Raw genomic sequence first — 19,769 nt, forward strand, 5'->3', positions numbered from 1 at the left:
TTTTATCTATCGTTTCGGGTTCTCGGCGAACATAGTGAGAGAGAAAGAGTGAGAAGTGTAAATAACAATATCAAAATACGAATATACATATAATATTGTATTTACATTACGTGTTTATAGTTTTAATACTCGCACGAGTGCGTGTGTGTACATACAAAATACGTAGCGCTTTTTAATTTTATTTTATTTTTTTATTATTCTAATCATTGCATTATTTCTGTTGTTGCCTTTGCCCTCCTTCCTAACCAGACATTCATCGCCGTCACCACCACCGTGCTTATAATGTATATAGTTACGCCGGTAGGAGAAGGAGCGACCGGTTTCCATTATATAAGGCCGCGTCTCGTCAGATTCGGTCTCTGTGTACTCAGATCGCTCAGTAACATACGCGACACGTACAACTTTTTTGCTGTTCCGATCCAGCAAAAAAAAAAAAAAAGGAAAAATATCCAATTCGAAAACCACTCATCTGAATACCCGTACCTGATTTAATATTTTAATTTTCACCGCAACAAACAACGTCGCACAAGCAGCAACATGAGGACCAAGTTGGAAATGATGGGTCAACTCCGTTCCTCTTTTAGCGAACTCAACATCTCCGAAGGTTTTGAATTCGACACAGAAATAGTCACTAACGAGGTAAGAATTCATTCTCACGCGTAAATATTTTTTTTTTATTCCCCGCGGGCACATTTTTTGCCCAAACACGAATTACTCTTCAGACACTATTATACAATATCGTTTTCCCGTTCAACAAAACGTAATAGCATATATTATAATGATTTCAGTACAATACCCGCATATACATATAATTACTATACAGTCGGAATATATATATATATATATATATATATATATATTATTGATATAGTAACATCATATTTATGTAACACATTATTTTCTTGTACACGTGATGTGATTTCGACGTATGATCGCACGCGTATGCACTGATGGCCGTTATTCCATACAGAAACCATAAAAATGTAAATCCGTGGTTTTAGATAACACTCCGGATTAGTTCGATTTTAAGACGCACACAACACCGATCATGATTAAACACTTATTTTCGTTACATTATTACGTGCAGTCTAACCGAATATAAAATTATTTTTCATTCTTCAATCTCCAAGTATGTATTTCGCTTGCGATCCTATTCTAAACCCGTGCGCATTACAGCTATGAATGATTTTATTATTTCGTAATATTTTGTTCCGTCGAGTATCATTTTTAAAATACACCGTTTAACCACGACGCAGCGAATTTCATTTTTCGTTTTATAATATTATCTAACACATTTGACACGATACACGTCATTACTACAGTAGTGTATAGAATTCGTACAGCGAATATATACATGTGCACTATGTACGACGCACTGCGCGACCAGCCGGCATGTTCAACACTATTAATGTAGTCGCGTTTGTAAATTGTCATATTAAAGTAATTTACATATTATAATTTATACAGTGTCGCCTGAATAAATTACCATTATTCCCAAACAGCTCTGCTAATGTGTGTATGTAAACCGTGGCATATAATCGCCGTACGATGGATATTAAAAAACGATAATCGACGTATTTCATAATAATTTTTCCTGAAGTATGCTGCGCGGTAAAATCGTGATGCACAATCATTACGGTAATCCGCGACAAAGTTTTTGTTTTTCGTCTTAAAACGAGTGTTTTCTTTGTTTTTTACGCTTTTCCTCGGATATGATACTTGATGTGTTTTTTGATGTTTCGATATCGTGCACAGCGGATACGCATAAGTGCCGTGACGATGGTAGACGGACACAGCACGACCACGACGACGCCGCCGAAGTTTCAACCCCACTACTGGCCGTGCAGGACCACTCGGTAATCTGCACGAGCCGGTCAAGGTACTTCCGCGAACTTGCGTTTCAGCATATTTTTTTCTCGTCCATCTCCCCCAAGGTTACATGATTTACAAATTTTTATTCCTTTTTTTTTTCCTTCTCTTGTTTTTTTTTTGTTTAATTTAGATTATCGCCAGCCAAACAAGAGTTAAAATTCCGACTTATCTACATATATCGCATAAATATATATCGAGATCCATCATCGTGGTGCTGGGTGTTGGGCCTCGCGAAATTAATTCCTTCGCTAATATACAAAGCCCCGTGACTTTGCAACGACCTTAAATGCGTCACGCACATGACCGACCCAGTTTTCCTCATTAAGATTTGCGTAACGTATACACATCAAGTGTATGTAGATATTAGATTTATCGTGTGTATCACTCATCCGAACAACGTATGCGATTGTGTATCGATCATCGTAGCAAACGGTGAAGCTGACACCTGTTTCTCGGCTGTGCCGCTCGCGACCTCCTCGCGCTCCTTGACCATTTTGAAAGATCGCAACGAAATTATATATACTACCCACTTCTGCGTGTATGCGTAATATTGTGTACACGTATTTTCTATGTAGGTAAAGAAACTTTTGGTTCACGAAAAATATATATAAATGCTGATTTGTCAACATCGTTTTTCACCGTGTCCCCCCGAACGATATTAATCACGCCATACTACTATGTCATTGACGTCACTTATATGGGAATTGGGGGTGGGGGTGGAGAGAAGAGAGAATTATACGTTTTTTTTTTTTGTGAATACGCAATACGCAATATATAGGTTGGTTATTTTCTTCGTTCGATTCAATTCTAATAACTGCACTGCAATACGTACTTTAAGCGAAGTTGATGAATGTCACTGCAATTAAAAATCCAAACCAATTGAATACAAAATCGAATGCGTATTTGCTGTACATATGTATAGTATAACTATGTATGGTAGCCATCGATATAATCTAGTCGAATTAAAAAATAAAAAGCAAGCGAGTTATACGATTTTTAAATTGCGAGCGACTAAAGAAAATACATAAGACGTTTAATTTATCTCGATTTGTTAAAGCTATACAATTTATTTTTGATTTACTGTGAAATAAAAATAACTATTGCATTTTTATCAATTCCATATACGCGTGCATTGGTTAAATATTTCGTATTTAAATCGTTGATTTCGAAAATATTCAAAGACAAATAACTATGTATTAAAATATACGTAATATTTTATTTCTAACGAATAATTTAACTGAGGGTTCGTATAATTAAAATACATACTATTCATAAATCTAGTTTGCAAGAGTACTCTAAAATATATCGAGATGGTAGAATTCATTGCAATTTAAAAAAAAAAAAGTTTTGTAACATATTGTATAACGTATTCTTATTAGTAGATTCATTAAACATAATATATATTTTATTTAATGAACAAGTTGTTATTTCATTTTGAAATTCATAACAAGTTAGCAAAATGTGAAAGTTAAAAACGATATTTCTAATATATATAAATATTACTTATCATTGATAGATTTATAATAATATAATATATTATTTTCTATTATAAACTACTTAATTCTCGGGACATTTATTAACACTTGTAGTATAAGGTAGTGAAAGATGAATTCAAGTAGTTTTGACGATTTACGAGGTGATGGTAAAAGCATTGAAAAATTAATTATATACTCATCGTTTTGAACAAACAATAAAATTCTTATAGAATTTATAGGCTAATTTTGTTGCTCTTTGGACACTATTTTCATTTTTAATGAATAAAATAGTTGATCAATTACGATGTCCTTCAAAATTTCGCAGTTTTTGGTACAATTCGTAGAGTTCAAATAAATAATAAAAAACGAAGAATTCGATATGATATATAATACTAAACAGATACTAATATAACATTGAAACTTCATATTTATAATTTTTTTAAATATCCGTTTTCTTTTGTACACAATAAGTGAATTTCATCGTTATTCTGCCCGTAAAACATATCTGTTTCGGCTAATACGTACTTGCGATCATTGATGTGAAATAAACGAATAATGATTAATGGTTAAAATTAATATAATGTATTTTAATGAATTGCTCTCTGATAATATTCACATAATTGGTAATCACTTGATATAACGTTTGCGGCAGCAAGAAAGACAAGTGGTTCCTAAAAGCCTATGTATAGTTTTTTCTCCGTTTATATAGGGCTGACTCATTGAAACCTATCCGTCCTTGAAATGCTCGTAAAATTATATTTCTTTATTTCTCGTTTGTAGTAGTATTCGGATTCGAAAAACTGCGTACTTGTACTACGAAGTAACGTTCCCTCTTTAAACTCCGTGTGTACATTTACTACGACGCAGTTATAGGTACGTGTATACCTTCTATATAGGCGCAATACTGCATTAATTCTGCAACCGGTTAATGCGCGAATTACTACCAAGGACACGCATTACCCTCAGCTGTCGAATTTTCATTATTTTTCGCCATCGTGTCCATGTGAATTTTATTATTTACACGTTGAGTGCTCAGAGAAGCTAAAAAAAACCAGCCGATGGCCGCCGAATACAAAAGGTTGTATGGGTTAATGGGTTATTAATACTATGTATATTTAAATCTGAAAAAAAAATTGTATAATGCGTCGCACTCGGAAAACGATCATAATACGCGTAAAATTGTCAGTTGTACGAAATAAAACTGGAAAACGACAAATAATTTCAATATAATAATAAACTTGGAAAATAGTAATATTGTATTTCTAAAAATCATGCGTACAAAATTATGCTTAAAGACAATTTCGATTATTATAAACATATCAAGGATTATTTTTTTCCAAGTATTGAAACGATAAATAACTATGTATATACCTGAATTTGAAAAAAGTACAAGAGAAAAACAGGTGCCGCTAACGTCTCGGGTTTTTTTTCACCCCATCATTTTGAAAAACCACTTTTTACAACATTTCATAACGTGAACCCTGTGCGCGGTTAGCGGTAGATAATACTAATTCTTCGGCGACCACGGTAAGAAGACCATCGCAGGCCGCCACATTCCTACGCATCACAGCCTTCTCCGTGATTGGCGCGTGCGCACACGTGCATTGAAACCACGCGGTCGTGCACATATTTACACCACATAGTTCGTCAAGAAATCCAAATACAATGCGCCCGATATTTATCATCTGGTCCCAACTGGCGCGAACGGACGCGATTTCCGGTCCGCACTCGTACGAAATCCAAATCCTACGCTTGCCGCCCTATGGAAAACATGAAAGACCCGGTTCCTCGTCCGAATCCGAAACAGAACCACTAACGTATTAACAATTATTGGTACTCGGTCATCACCTCATCCGCGCGTCCCGTCGGCTTCCGCGTTGCGCTTTTTTTGTTTTGTTTCTCCGCGCGGATAAAACCACCCACGTGAAACCGCCATAACGATGCGCGATGGATATATGGTCACACTGAACGGAGAGAATTCCACTCGATCGGCATTCGTCGCCGTCACGGTGGTACCCGTCGAACGTCGTGAACATGTACCCGCCGACGGTGCCCACGATTACTTTTCGCCGTCGGGCTTGGAAAACTGCGAGTACGACGCGCCGACAATCGTCCGGATCCGATAACGATGAATCGCCCGACGAAGACAATACCAATCATTTGATATGGCCGTATGCGCTCGTCTCCCCGTGCGGAATATATCCGTTATGTCATTACAACGCGCAGCGGCGGACGAGGAATGCGTATATTATTCGTCCCGTGGAATGCTCTTCTCTGCCTCCTCTGTACACCGTGTATCGTTTCAATATCATATTCGTACCGATTAATAATGACGAACCGTTCGTTGAACGCATTGGACATTTTTGCATCTCGAAATATCGCGTTACGAATCGTATTTATCATCATCGTAAGGAAATACTCAACGCCAATGGGTAAACGGTTGTACCAATGTTCTAACATGTACGCGCGCGTTACCTCGAGTAAACCGTTGATAATGTATTCCAAGGTTAACGGCACACCACTTGTGTATAATTATAATAATGTTAACAACACTATTTTCGCCGGCCAATCAATGTACCTACGTTATATAAGAAGTCCTTGAGTTCTTTCCAACCCCAAAATGAGAAAATTCTTCTTTACGATCTTCGGTACATCTATGCTTTATTTGCTTTTGATTTGCATCCGAACATCCCATTTCGCATACGATTTATCTATACGCACGAGTACCAAAAACCATTCATCCCTTATGCTCGACTTGTACAAGAAAAATTTAGGTTTTTCATTTCTTTGGCCACTGCTAGAAACTATTCGTATAAATAGCTGGTGATATCAACCGAACCACATTGCTATATGAACCCAAAGTCATTATTATTTAGGTTTTACGGTATTTTAACGAGAGAATTTTTTTTTTCTAACCTTATTTTAATCCTATTTTTCTTATTGATGAATTTCAATAATTAATATATAGTAATAAGCTAACCCAACTAATAATAATTTTATTTATTTATTCAACGTTGTAAAGGAAATACCTTCAGCTTCATTATTATTCGACGATATTTATAAAGATATGTATATATTTTCATATATGAAAACAATTTTTTTGAAAAATCGTATTTCAAATATTAAATATTTATAATTGTATGTCTACTTGACAAAATACTAATTTACTGACCCTCTCCAGTGTCTTTATACACGCATTGATATTAGGTTTAATAATATATTTTAATTTATGCTACGTAGTACGTGAGTGTGTACATGTCGTAGATAAAACGAATACTCTTATCCGTTTTATGCGTCATAATAATCGGATAGGTGATAAAATAAAAGATATTATAACATTTTAATGTATATGTATCACATGTCATATTTCTTTATACTACTGTGTAAATAAAATACTCCAAACAAATAATTGAATACACATGACATTTTCTGTTTTTTTCTTTTTTTATATATCATCCGTTTGACACGATGATATTTAAATCTCTATTTTCTTATTTAAATGCATTATTTTTTTTTTTGGTTAACTGTATTGTCTAAGAAAAAACACTAATCATATATGTTATGTACATGAATAGCTATTAATTGACCCTCCCCCAGTTAAGTACAGTCCTAAAAAAAATATTTAAAAATTGTATCGATACCTCGTACTGATTCATTTAATATTTTAACGATTAACACTTGTAGTTCATTTTTAAAAATCGACGATTAAACTGTTATGGTTGAATATTGATACGCATTCGATGTGAGCTCAGTGGCTGATTAGGGGGCAGGCTAAAAGGCTTATAACCTAGGGCGGCTTTTTTGGGAGGACGGCTTTATTTTTATAGTATTAAGGGTTATTATTGACTTATTAGGTATATTTATATTAATATATTTTTTTTTTATATTTGTCACATAAACACGAATAAAAATAATTTTAAAAAGTTATAATAATACATTAATATGTACATTGTATGATGCGTACCTATAAGCTATAGTAAGAACATTACAATTATTATTACAATTCGAAAATATTTCATTTGTAATAAAATAATTACAGTTAGTTAATAGTTATTATTAATAACTTATTAGTACCTATGTACTTATTGGGAACATCCGACTATGTAAGTATAGGTATTTTTATATTTGGCTATTTATATTTCCGTTATGTAACTGTATAAACATTGTTTATTTGTACTGGTAATCATGGTATCAGAAGTAAAATAATAGACACGAAATATTTTATTTTTAGAAGTTTTCTATTTTAAAGATTTTATATTTTATATATTTTCTTTTTTTTTTTTTTTGATAAAAAAACTGAAAAAAAATTGAAGAGAAGGGTTTAGATCAAATATTGTTGGTTCCTTAGTAGAGTGATAGGGGGGGAGCAAAGTGATTAAGCCTAGGAGCGCCAAAACGCTAAATCCCCCACTGTATGAGCTGGTACTTTCTAATTTTTTTTTAAACACGATAGTGGGTCGAATGTTTATATTAATAACAAACTTTAAATTTGATGGTTAAAAATAGTAAGTTAAAAATTATTTTTGTTTTTTTACGACATATTTATATCTCAATAAAGTATATAATACAATTGTATAATTTGTCATGTATTTAGGCATCTATCTGTTAGTTGTAATAATACAATATAAGTAGTCTAAATTTATAATTTTATAAAGCTTTTAAACTACAATTTTCATTTAGTTAATTTTTTTTTTTTAATTGGCATCGAGAAATTATTTTCTTACCCATCTAAAAAAACAGCAACTAAAAAGATTAATATTATTTATCGTCATATTACATTATATTATAAAACGTTATATGTACGTACTCAGTGATCATATATTACGTTCTAAAATATTTCATAACGATTTTTGTTTTCGATTATAAATAAAAAAGATAAGTGATAAAAAGATACATAGTTACAATGGTATGTTATAATACAATTATAAAGCGATTTGAAACCCGCCGTTAACGTGTAGATACAACTAAAATAAAAAATGAATTATGATTTAGAAGTTCTAAACATTGAACTCTAAAAATAGACGCGTCAAAACGATTCCACCTGGTGATCCCACTTGATGGTGGTTGACATTGCTCGGCCCAATGACTTCCGAGTTGTTACACGCGTGTGTAAATATCGTTTTGAAAACGTTACCATTATAACAAGTTTTCAGTTTCTTCAAATCAATTTATGCACGAAAACTGGAAATTAAAAATAATAGTCATTCCAACGCATCGCGATTAAACGTGTTAGTACACCAATGCAATTATTGTTGTTTATAGTAAGTACGTCGAAAGCACGTCTCACAACGCTTAAGCAACATTTATTTTTCTATAATTTTTAAAACTTCGATTATTTCCTGTTGCATCGAATTTTATGCAATACGGCTAAATTCATGCGAATAGTAGGGGACTATTGTTTGAGAGGAGGCAGAGCGATCAGCCGTGTCGAGCCCTAATCTGAATCTAGTTTTCGGGGCACAAGGGACCACAGCGAGCATACATTCAACGACGATTTGCTCACCCCTCCTTAACGCCGCCCTGTTAGGAGTAAGGTAATTAAGGTACCAGACGAGGGTGTAACATTATTATAACCTTTTATTAATTTTCTTTTTGTATTGCAACAATACTGATGATATACGTGCGATGGGAACCGGTTACTATCTAATTTTAGCAACATCGTATCGGCCTTTCTCCTGGCGATTGGAAAAATAACGAAAACGTTACCGCCACCGCCACCGACCTTGTCCGGGACGACAGTCGCAGCGATGACGAGGGGTGATGGATGGGCGAGACGTCGTAACCTTCAAACGTTCGGCAATAAGGAAGAGTGAGAGAGGAAATGCCGAATGACCGATATCGCTTCTGGTGGTGCGCAATCGAGTGACGTAACAATATCGTTACGGGCGGCGTGAGGAGGGCAACTTTCGGTCGATAGCGCGCGGGGTCTGGTGTCGTGCCGCCGCCGGTGACCTGTTTGGCGCGCGGATGAATGGTCGCGGCGACGCGCGTGCGTGCGATGACGGGATGGGCGGGAGGGGCGTACACACACGCGCACACGATCACACATGCGCGCACGCGAGACACGAAATGTGAAAACTATGCTCCGTGCGCTCTCGACTCGGTGTGGACAGTCGGCTGCCTAACCCTCTCGAGTTGTTGCGTTCCCGTCGTCGTGTTCGCGTGCGTCGTCTGATTTCCGTCTCGTCCCGTCGTTTTTTTTTTTTTTATACTTTTTTTTACACATCGTTTGTTTTTCCCCTCTTGTAAAAAAACAGAAAATCGAATACTTTTTCTCCACCAACACCTCGCACCCGCCGTGTTATCGTATTGCCATCGTTCCGCGTCCTCCGATCGATCACCGGCCCGGGGCGGTTCGAAGTCTACAATCCCCGTGACCAATCCGTGGTTCGTTTCTTGGGATTCTTCTGTGCGCGCCCGTTTTTTTTTTCCATTTTCATAACTTTCGCTTATTCATTTCCGTTCTTGCCGCCGTAAACGTGTGCGTCCACCATGTGTATCGTGCTCCATCCGATCCTGCGTGCCCTTTACGGTTTGTTCACCGGAGTGACTTCGTCCGCCGTCAGAGTCACAGTAAGTAATCGTTGCCGACCCTTCGGGGTGCGAGAAAAACCGATCGTTTTTCTTTCTCTCCCTCTCCCTCTCTCTCTCTCTCTCTCTCTCTCTGTATATACATATATACAAATGTGTCTGTGGAATGTACGCTTGGTAGGTTAATTCACGTGTCGTCCGATTTTCGGGGACGCTCCCGAGAGTTATTCGGACGAGGGCAACAATTTTATGTGTGTGAAACGACCGGGTGTCCGCCGCAGCCGTCGAAGGGAGGGGCGGAGCCACGGAAGATGCTGGGGACACATTTTTACATACGGCGAAAGAACCGGTGTTTTGTGAATGGGGAGACGACGAGTGCGGAGGTATTTATTTTCCGAGTCGTGATAACTCGGCTCCCCTCCATTATCGTCGACCTAACCTAGATTATAGAGGTAAATCGAATTTCTCGATAATGCACCACCCGTCCCATCATTGTTCCATAAAATACATCTCGCTACGAAATTCACGTAACGTAATATTACCCTCTTTTTTTTGTTTTTTTTTTTTTTGCACACGACTCTTCCCTCCCTACCGGGTGTGCTCCCCTAGTGCTCATATGTTCATTTGACGTTTTTGCCTTGTTTATGTGTGCACACACGAGCTGGATTATGATTGTACGATACTATTATTTATATGGTCTGTACTTGCTTTGGACCGTCTGGGATAGTTACGCGTGTTTGCAACACGTAAGACGAACAGACGAAAAAACGTATTCGACCTTCCGCATCGTCTCCCGGCGCCACGCGTGCGTAACACATGATTATAGTGTCATGCCGAGAAATTGTTTACGGTCGTTTGTATGGAGATGTTTCTCGAGAACATCTTCTAGTGCATCTCTTCTCCGCGAGACCGTTAACAATTTCGTAACAACTCAATTATGGAAAAATATAATTTAAGAATTTCGTGAATTACAAACATTGAAATAATATTATTAATTAAAAAAAATAAATGAAAATTTGAATACATTTACATAACGGAAATTCGTTGGTATCTACGAGTATGCTGTACGCTATATAACAATAAATTAACGATACCTAAATATTACCCTGCTGACCGTCATCACCGATTTCTGATTCTGTACAAATAAATACAAGTATTACGTCCGATAATAATTTCCAGTGATATACACGATTGTTATCACATTTATTTTTCTCTTTAGGAAAGATTTTTCGTCATCAATAGCATATCTAACTAGATCGTCCCAAACTTAAAAAGTTATTTTCACTTCATGATGTAACTCATTTTACATTTACACCTGATTATTTAAAAAAATTACTCAACTCAATGCCGTTGGCTTTTTGTTGTTGACACGATTAATATTTAAACACGTACCCATTATAAATCAAAATATTGAACTACCTACTAATGAATTATGATATACTGCAGAACACTTAACTGTACAATATAAAAATGTTCAACCTCGAATCAAAATAAATACTATTCTATTAGATTTTTCATGTATAAACATGAAAAATCTAATAGAATAGTATTAAAATAATATAAATTTTAAACATATTAAATAATAATACATGGAATTAACTTTGTTAGAGATTATTTTATTTAATAATTATTTATTTTTTTATCAATTCCTTTCACTGTGTTACATTTTATATTAATATTTTTATTATTGATATTGTTTAGATCAAAGAGGATTGCAAATCACTACTTCTATCCAATGAACAACTAACTACTCTAATGAAAGATATGGACGATGCCATTAGGAACGGTTTGCGCAAAGATACCAATCCAAGCTCCATTGTCAAGTGCTATGTCACTTATGTACAAGATTTGCCCAATGGCACTGGTAAATTAATTATTGTGCTAATATAATTATTTTCATTGTTAACAATAATTTACAAATTCATTTTCTAGAAAGAGGTAAATTCTTAGCTTTGGACTTGGGTGGCACCAATTTCCGTGTGTTGTTGATCGAATTGGGAGAGAACAACTACTTCCATATGGAATCTGAGATCTTCAAAGTTCCTGCTCACATCCAAACTGGCAAGGGCACTGAAGTAATTCAACATTTTATTTTTAATAGTCATATACACCTATAACTGGTACTAATGTAATTAATGTTTTTTTTTTGTAGTTGTTCGACCATATCGCCAAATGTTTGGCTGAATTTGTTAAAAAACATAACTTGGACAGCAAAAATGCTTTACCATTGGGCTTCACATTTAGTTTCCCACTTAGACAAGTAGGACTTACTAAAGGATATTTAAACAGTTGGACTAAAGGATTTAACTGCTCTGGAGTTGTTGATGAAGATGTTGTCAAGCTTCTCAAGGATGCCATCAAGAGGAGGAAGGTAAATAATGATCACATTTTTTTAATTTCTCTTGTTGTTGTTACAATGTTTTACTTTTCAATCCCATAAAATATATTATTTCTTTCCTTAATATCTATTTTAAAATTATCAGCACATATAAGATCATAGAATGTTGATGTAGGGCCTGAATCTACGTTTAACTGCTGTATTGAATGATGCAACTGGAACCCTAATGAGTTGTGCTCACAAAACACGTTATTCCAAAAACTGTTTTGTAGGTTTGATTATTGGTAAGTTTGGCAAAGCCAAAGTTTCCAAAAATATAATGCCAGCTATTTGCATTGGATTACGTGGTTGGACAAAAAACAAAATAATATTCCTGTTTGATAAATGCTTTTGTATTTTATATATTATGTAATGTGTATGTAAATTGTCCAAACATTCTATACCTACATATTCAGAGCATGAAATATGTTGTATTGTTTTTGTACAAAAATTGTCTGTGACTGTCCAATTTAAATGTGTACTATTATTTTATATTTGGTACAATTTATTATCATAAGATTTTGCTTAAACTGATGATTATCATCTCTTTTAATTTATACTGTATATATATGTTCATGTTTAGTCAACAAACATTTGTACTATATTGAACCTCTGAATATGGTAACTTATGTGCAGTTTAATTATTAAGATTATTTCTTCAGATTATAGCACATTATGTGCCTATGATCTACTTATTCATAAATATTTATGGATTAAAATTAAACGAATCCTTCCTTAACTCTAAATAATATATCATTAAAAAAAATGATCTGCTATTATTCTAAAATTGTAAAATAAATTATTAAAGATATTTCTATCAATAAAATAACATTATATAATAGAAGGTTTGTTTCGGTGATAATTAGGATGTTGAAATTGATGTGTGTGGAATATTGAACGATACAACTGGCACAATCATGTCATGCGCTTGGAAGAACCCAAACACCAGAATTGGACTTATTGTTGGTATGTTGAGTAATTAGACATTTAAGTGAGTTGGCCAAATACTCCCGTAAACTTATGTTTTTATGTGTATTGGTTAGTTACACATTAAAATTAACAAGTTTTATGTAGAGAAATCTTATTCTTTTAACTATTTATTTAGTTTAATATTTTAATACTTTTCTTTTATACAAATTATTTTATGTTTTAATTTTCTTTGTAGTATTTTATTTTACTAATATTAATTTTATTGAATTACACCTAGGTAATTTGATAATTTTTATAAAATTTTAATTAATTTCATATATATATATATATATATTTTTTTTATATTAATTACTATTTACTAAATACTATAAAAATGTATTCATTTATAAATTCCATTTATCTAAGATATCTATATCAATAATTATATTACTGTCCTTCACAATGAAAACAAATGACCTCTCGGCACTCAGTGATAACATCATACATTTTCTGTAATTGGCTATGAGTCAAGTTTAAACAACATTTTTATAGTAGTAAATAAGTTGTTAGTTTCACTATTGTTGGGTGTGTTTATGATGCGCATATTTAATTTGGATGAGATAGGACTTGCTCTATCTTCGAAATTTTGGCACACTAATTATTGAGTCTATAAAGTTTTATATTAGACCAAAATATCAACACTTTTTAATTGTAGTTGAATAATACGTTTTTATGATTTTAAATAAACGAAGATCTAGTTGGTAAATATTGCTTAAAAACGAACAGTTTGCATTTTGTACTTTTTGACACTTATTGTTATTGATGCCGTAGCTATTATTTACATAATAAATAATATGTGATTTGACAGTCATATCGCTTTTGCTTTTATTAACTTGCATACGATTATTGCTTAAGTGCCCTGCGTATTATAAACGATTGAATCTTCATAATACACACATGAATAGTGACAAAGCTTAAAAATATATTTTCTTGTAAGTTAAGAAGATTTCTTGTTATGAATCGCTTTATCAAATATACTATTAAAATATTTTAAATATTCGTCCAGTACAACTAAGAAAATCATTAAAAAGTTTGCAATTTCTAAAGTTCATGTCACCTTGATTAGCAATTCACATTTTTACGATGTTACTATTCTTGTGTGTCTAGAAGCACTTGGTATTATTTACAATAATAGCTGTTTTCGTACGATTAGTTTATATCATGTATTCTATAATTCAAGGAACGGGCTGTAATGCATGTTATGTCGAAAAAATCGAAAATGCCGAACTTTTTGACGGTGACCAATCGAAACCACACGTGATTGTCAACACCGAATGGGGTGCATTCGGAGACGATGGGAAATTAGACGCAATCCGCACGAAATACGATCGGGAAATCGACGAAGATTCATTGAACCCGGGACAACAGAGGTACCCTGTCTGCCTTAAACCTGTGAAGGGATACTCGATATTTTTATTTTTGTACTCGTTTGATATTTATCGGGTATTGTCGGTATGTTTTAGATTTGAGAAAATGATCAGTGGTATGTACATGGGCGAGATCGTGAGGTTGGCCATCGTAGATCTGGCAAACCAAAAAAAACTGTTCGAAGGACGGCTGTCCGAACAAATGAAAACCAAGGGAGCTTTCGGTACGTCATACGTATCGGACATTGAAAGGTAATGTGAATGAATAGTATTGTCGATGCGTACTGCGTTGAAACTTTTAATGGTTAAACATATTTTTGTCGTGTAATGTAATCTAATAAATTATTGAATTTTGCCTTGCAGTGATAAAGCCAATTACAGGGAGACACTGAAGGTCTTAAATGAAATGGGTATCAACGACCCGTCTCTAGTAGACTGCGCCAACGTGCGATACATTTGCGAATGCGTGTCCAGGCGATCCGCACACTTGGTTTCTGCCGGTCTAGCCGTATTACTAAACAAAATGGACGAAAAATCAGTCACCATTGGCGTTGACGGTTCCGTGTACCGTTTCCACCCATACTTCCATAAACTCATGGTAGAAAAGACCAAACAACTCACCAAATCTGACATCAAAGTGAGCGCCTAGAACTATTATTTCATAACTTGACTTATTATGCACATATGCATGACAATATACATGTTTGGCATAACGTTCTTATATGGTAGTGCAAAAAATTAAACGTGCATTGCAAATTGAATATCTTACATTCTATTCTTTTATTGAAACCCCTAAGTCTAAATTATAATAGTTGTGTAGGGAAAAATATTAATTGGATTAATTTTCCCCCTAGTTCGACCTTATGTTGTCTGAAGATGGAAGTGGTCGTGGAGCTGCTCTTGTTGCTGCTGTAGCCGTCAGGGACGAATTACCACTAAAAACGAACGGAGTTGCTGCAAAATAATTCCTGACCGCTAACTAGTGAGTCAATGTTACCACAAATGCTAGAAGTACATACATTGTTTTAGCATAATTTTATTTGAATTTTTTTTTTGTTCTCTAAGAAAAAAGTTTGGTGCTAACGCTAAGCGTCCTTTAGGCGTTATATACACTTAACAATGAGAGTTATTTGTTTTAGAGTGTTGTCATTGTTGTTGAGTGTTGAATCTTGATTGTTCATTGTTAAAAATGTTTTTTAGATTTAGATCATAAATACATTTATATATACATCAAATTGGCACTAAATGTATTCATTATAATTTTTTATACCAATAATTATATATATTATATAAATGTATAAAATCCAAAACGAAAAAAATAAGTTATATCTATATTTTAGTTTTATATGAAGAATCTACAAAATATATGTTATGTAATTGATTTATAAACCTCGGGTGTTATGTATCTATGACAATAATAGTGATAAAGCCCAATGTATGCCTATTATTATTATTATTATTATTATTATAATTATTATTATTATTATTATTTATAAATTTGAACGTGTACATCTAGTTTTGAATTGTTTCATCAATTTTGTTTTACCATTATTATTGCTCTTGAGCTCCGAACTTAATCTTATTGTGTTATTACTATTTTTCTTTCTTTAATATTAATTTCTTATTTATAATACTTAATATTTTGGTATCCACAATTTTAGCTACAGACAGTACCTGAATTCAACTTTTGTTGTTTGTAGGATATCATTTTTTTTTTTTTTTTTGTATACTTAAACAGAAATTTTAAAACATTAATATATTTTTCATCTTGAAAACCAATAAACATCTTTATGTTATTACTTAATAATTAGTTGTACTTAAGGTTGTATTAGTAAATGCTTATTTATTTACAAATTAAGTTTGAATAAAATGTAAAAGCTTCGGTCCATTAGCTATGTACTTAAGAGGTAGGTAAACATATTGTTAAAATAATAACTACAAACTCGTAAATATTTTATTGTGAAAACTTACAAAGAAAACATTTGAAAAATAAAAATAATTAATAACCAAAATGGAACTTTGTTGTGTATTCTTTGAATCGAATGAAAACAGATTTCACAGCTTGCAAAGAGTTAACAAGTTTAAACTAAGCGAATAATATTCCACTGTTACGATTCGTGTTATCACTATGCAGTTGGAAACATATTAAATATGTTAAACACATTGTTGTTACTAATAAACTGTAATAATATTTTGGTACCTATTCAAAGTATTGAGGGCTTGATGAATCGATTACCACGATTTTTATGCTCCCTAGAAGTTGTGTATTGTATCTGATTGTAAAATATCGTGGATAAAATCTCTACAGGAAACGTGATTTACGTTGAACGGGTTTCTGCGTTTTATCACTGCGTGTTTAATGTGATAGGTACTCGTACTATACGTGTAAATCTATCCGCACGAATTCAAATATTTTTGGTGATTTTTTTGACGTGTAGATAAAATGTGTGTGATAATGGAAAAAATACGATCATAAATCGTACAGTGGTTATCCGTGACAAAAATGTTTTCCTCGTTCCACCAAATTCGTCTACGTCACCCCATGAAACGCAGCGTATTTTATCGACAGTTTAAATATTTTAAAACATTCCTGAATGTTTTCCTTTTACATATTCATGTACAGTCATCGCAACACCCAAACTTTGAAACGTAATAATGTAATATGTGTATACGAGTACCTACATAATAAATAGTATTATTTTCTATTGATTTTTCGTTATTTTCATTCTCTCTCGACCATGAATCATGGTCATGTGGTTTTGTTTGCGAGAAATTTTATTTTGTATTATGAGTTTTTCCAATGTTATTTTTCGACAGAATATGTATTAAAAAAAAAATAATAATAATAATAACGCCGTCTATGAATACAATTATTTCTTTTGTCATCATGCCGCAGGCTCGCTTCGCATTCCGTTCATAAGCGATTCTGATACTCGCTAGAGCTCTTATGAAGAAGCTATATCTACGTAAAATTTCTTCTTTTGACTTTTTCCCCTCTTATCAGGCTTACGGTTACGGAAACACTCGATAGACTTTAAATAATATGAAAATATTATTTTTAATAGGTTTTGTTAGTAAAAAAGAAGAGACTTATAGTACTTTTTATTGTACTTAAATGAATTGGAAAGTAAAAATTTAATGATGTTATTAATGGTAGTAATATTACTTAAATTCGTAAACAAATATAAAAATTAGTAAACAAAATATGTGTTATTATTTTTATTATTCACATTAATAACTAATTATTAATTATACATTCAATTATATTAAAATAGGTATTATTTGAATTCTTTTTAACATGTAATTGGTGTGTGAAATAACATGTACTTGAACATGAGTTCCATATTCAATTACTTATAAGTTCATACACATGTTTTAGGACTTACGATCGTATATATTAGATAAATAAATAAGTGTATTTTGATTTATTTTTCCAATTATAGAAGAGACTAATAACATTTTTTCATTTTACTTTAATGGGTTGGAAAGTAAAGATTCACCGTGGTGATAAATCATAATGTTATCATAAATTCATGGAAAAATTAGAAAATAAATTATGTACTACATTTTTATAATTTTGTTATTAATATTGTCCAACTATACATAAAACGTGTTTTTAAATAACATAAAAATATTTAGATTATTTTCAATAGATAACCTTTTATCCAAATGTACTCAATGTAAACAAAAATTTGAAGTTTTGACTTTTTTTAGGATATTTTATATACATGTACAAATATAATTTTATTAACTTACACACAATTAAAATCAATTTCATTCAGTGGTTGATGTAGCTTAAAATTAAATGGAAGAATACTAACATTTTATATTTCTGATTTCTAATAGCTAAACTGAGGAATTGATTGTAAAGGTGAGTCAAGTCCCAATACATTTTTTCATAATACAATTTCATGTACAGTAGGTATTTAGTATATAAATTTTTGTTTTCCAATTTGGTGTCTTATTTTTTATTACATTAAAATTCTTATAAACATAGAAATATATTTTCATGTATATATTTTAAACAATTATGTACATTGGTACAATTTATAAATATGTAATACAAGTATGTATTATATCATTACATACTCGTATACAGTAAGAATAAAAAAAAATTGAATAACTATTTCTTTTTTTTTATACGCTACCATAAAAACAAATAAATTTTATATTTACCGTTAATGATATTATTATGTAGAAACACTTGTTATTTTTATATTTAATAGAATATTTAAGTATCCATCTAAAAAAATTTTGTAGTAGATAATAATTTATAAGAATATAAATTATCTATTTACATATTATAACGCCAATATAAATCGGTAATATTTATACATAATTATAAAGGGATGTATTATTATGGATAAAATAAGAGGAGTAATGATAAATTTATAAAATGTAGGGATGCTACCTCATCCCTGTATTCCACTCCGGCCACTGATTACACTACTTCGTTAATTTTCACTAAATAATGGTAGGTGCCTACGTTGATATACATTGTCTAGTCTTCAAATCTCTACAGTATACATTTACAATTCTTTCTCAGTGTAAACCATTTATAATAATATATTTCGAATAATTAACATTTATTTTACTTTTTATTAGATATAAACAAAACAAATTGCGTACAGTATCCTAATGGATAACGAATGTTTTATACGCCGAAGTCATCATCACCCGTTTTCCTCGTAATAGTAATATTATAAATTAGTATTTAATATTTAATATAAACTTAGGTTCCAAAAGTATGATCTCATTTGTGACGAATCTCACCCGAAATTAGTTATTACATAATTTAAAATATAGCACTGCTTTATTTATTTAGTATAAAGCAATTACACATTAATAATCATTAAATAATTATGTAATATAAAAAAAATAAGCATTTGGAGGAATCGATAATATATAAATGTACATTTACCGACTATAACTGAATTACAGTTAAAGGTTTAATCAATTTACCTAAAAACCATACTAATGTTTAATATTTTTTTTCCAACTCGTATCCTCTATAAATCTCATCTTCCTCTAAATTCTATACTTCCGAAATAAGGTTAGGATTCCATAATAACTAAACTCATCACTCAATTCTCGTTATTGTTTATCAACAACACAATGCAACATATTTAACGGTATATTATTTGATAAACAAATACATAATATATACTGTCGAGTTAT

General features: G+C 32.5%; 1 protein-coding gene across 3 annotated transcripts; it reads left to right on the top strand.

The window, feature by feature from the left end:
• Positions 1-537: 537 nt before the first annotated feature.
• On the top strand, positions 538-15,826 carry LOC112687164 (hexokinase type 2-like). 3 transcript variants are annotated; one of them, XM_025559741.1, is made up of 9 exons: positions 538-639; positions 11,580-11,742; positions 11,811-11,953; positions 12,031-12,249; positions 12,392-12,500; positions 14,405-14,594; positions 14,688-14,843; positions 14,955-15,228; positions 15,446-15,826. In XM_025559741.1, exons 1-9 carry the CDS (start codon positions 538-540, stop codon positions 15,554-15,556), a joined length of 1,467 nt encoding a protein of 488 aa, XP_025415526.1. In that variant the 3' UTR covers positions 15,557-15,826. The 3 variants fall into 3 exon arrangements, with proteins under 3 accessions (XP_025415526.1, XP_025415533.1, XP_025415542.1); XM_025559748.1 differs by lacking the exon at positions 12,392-12,500 and adding an exon at positions 13,122-13,221; XM_025559757.1 differs by lacking the exon at positions 538-639 and adding an exon at positions 9,561-9,920.
• Positions 15,827-19,769: the final 3,943 nt, after the last annotated feature.

This window comes from Sipha flava, unplaced genomic scaffold, assembly GCF_003268045.1.
Source record: "Sipha flava isolate LNK unplaced genomic scaffold, YSA_version1 109_pilon_pilon, whole genome shotgun sequence".
Lineage (NCBI taxonomy): Eukaryota > Metazoa > Arthropoda > Insecta > Hemiptera > Aphididae > Sipha > Sipha flava.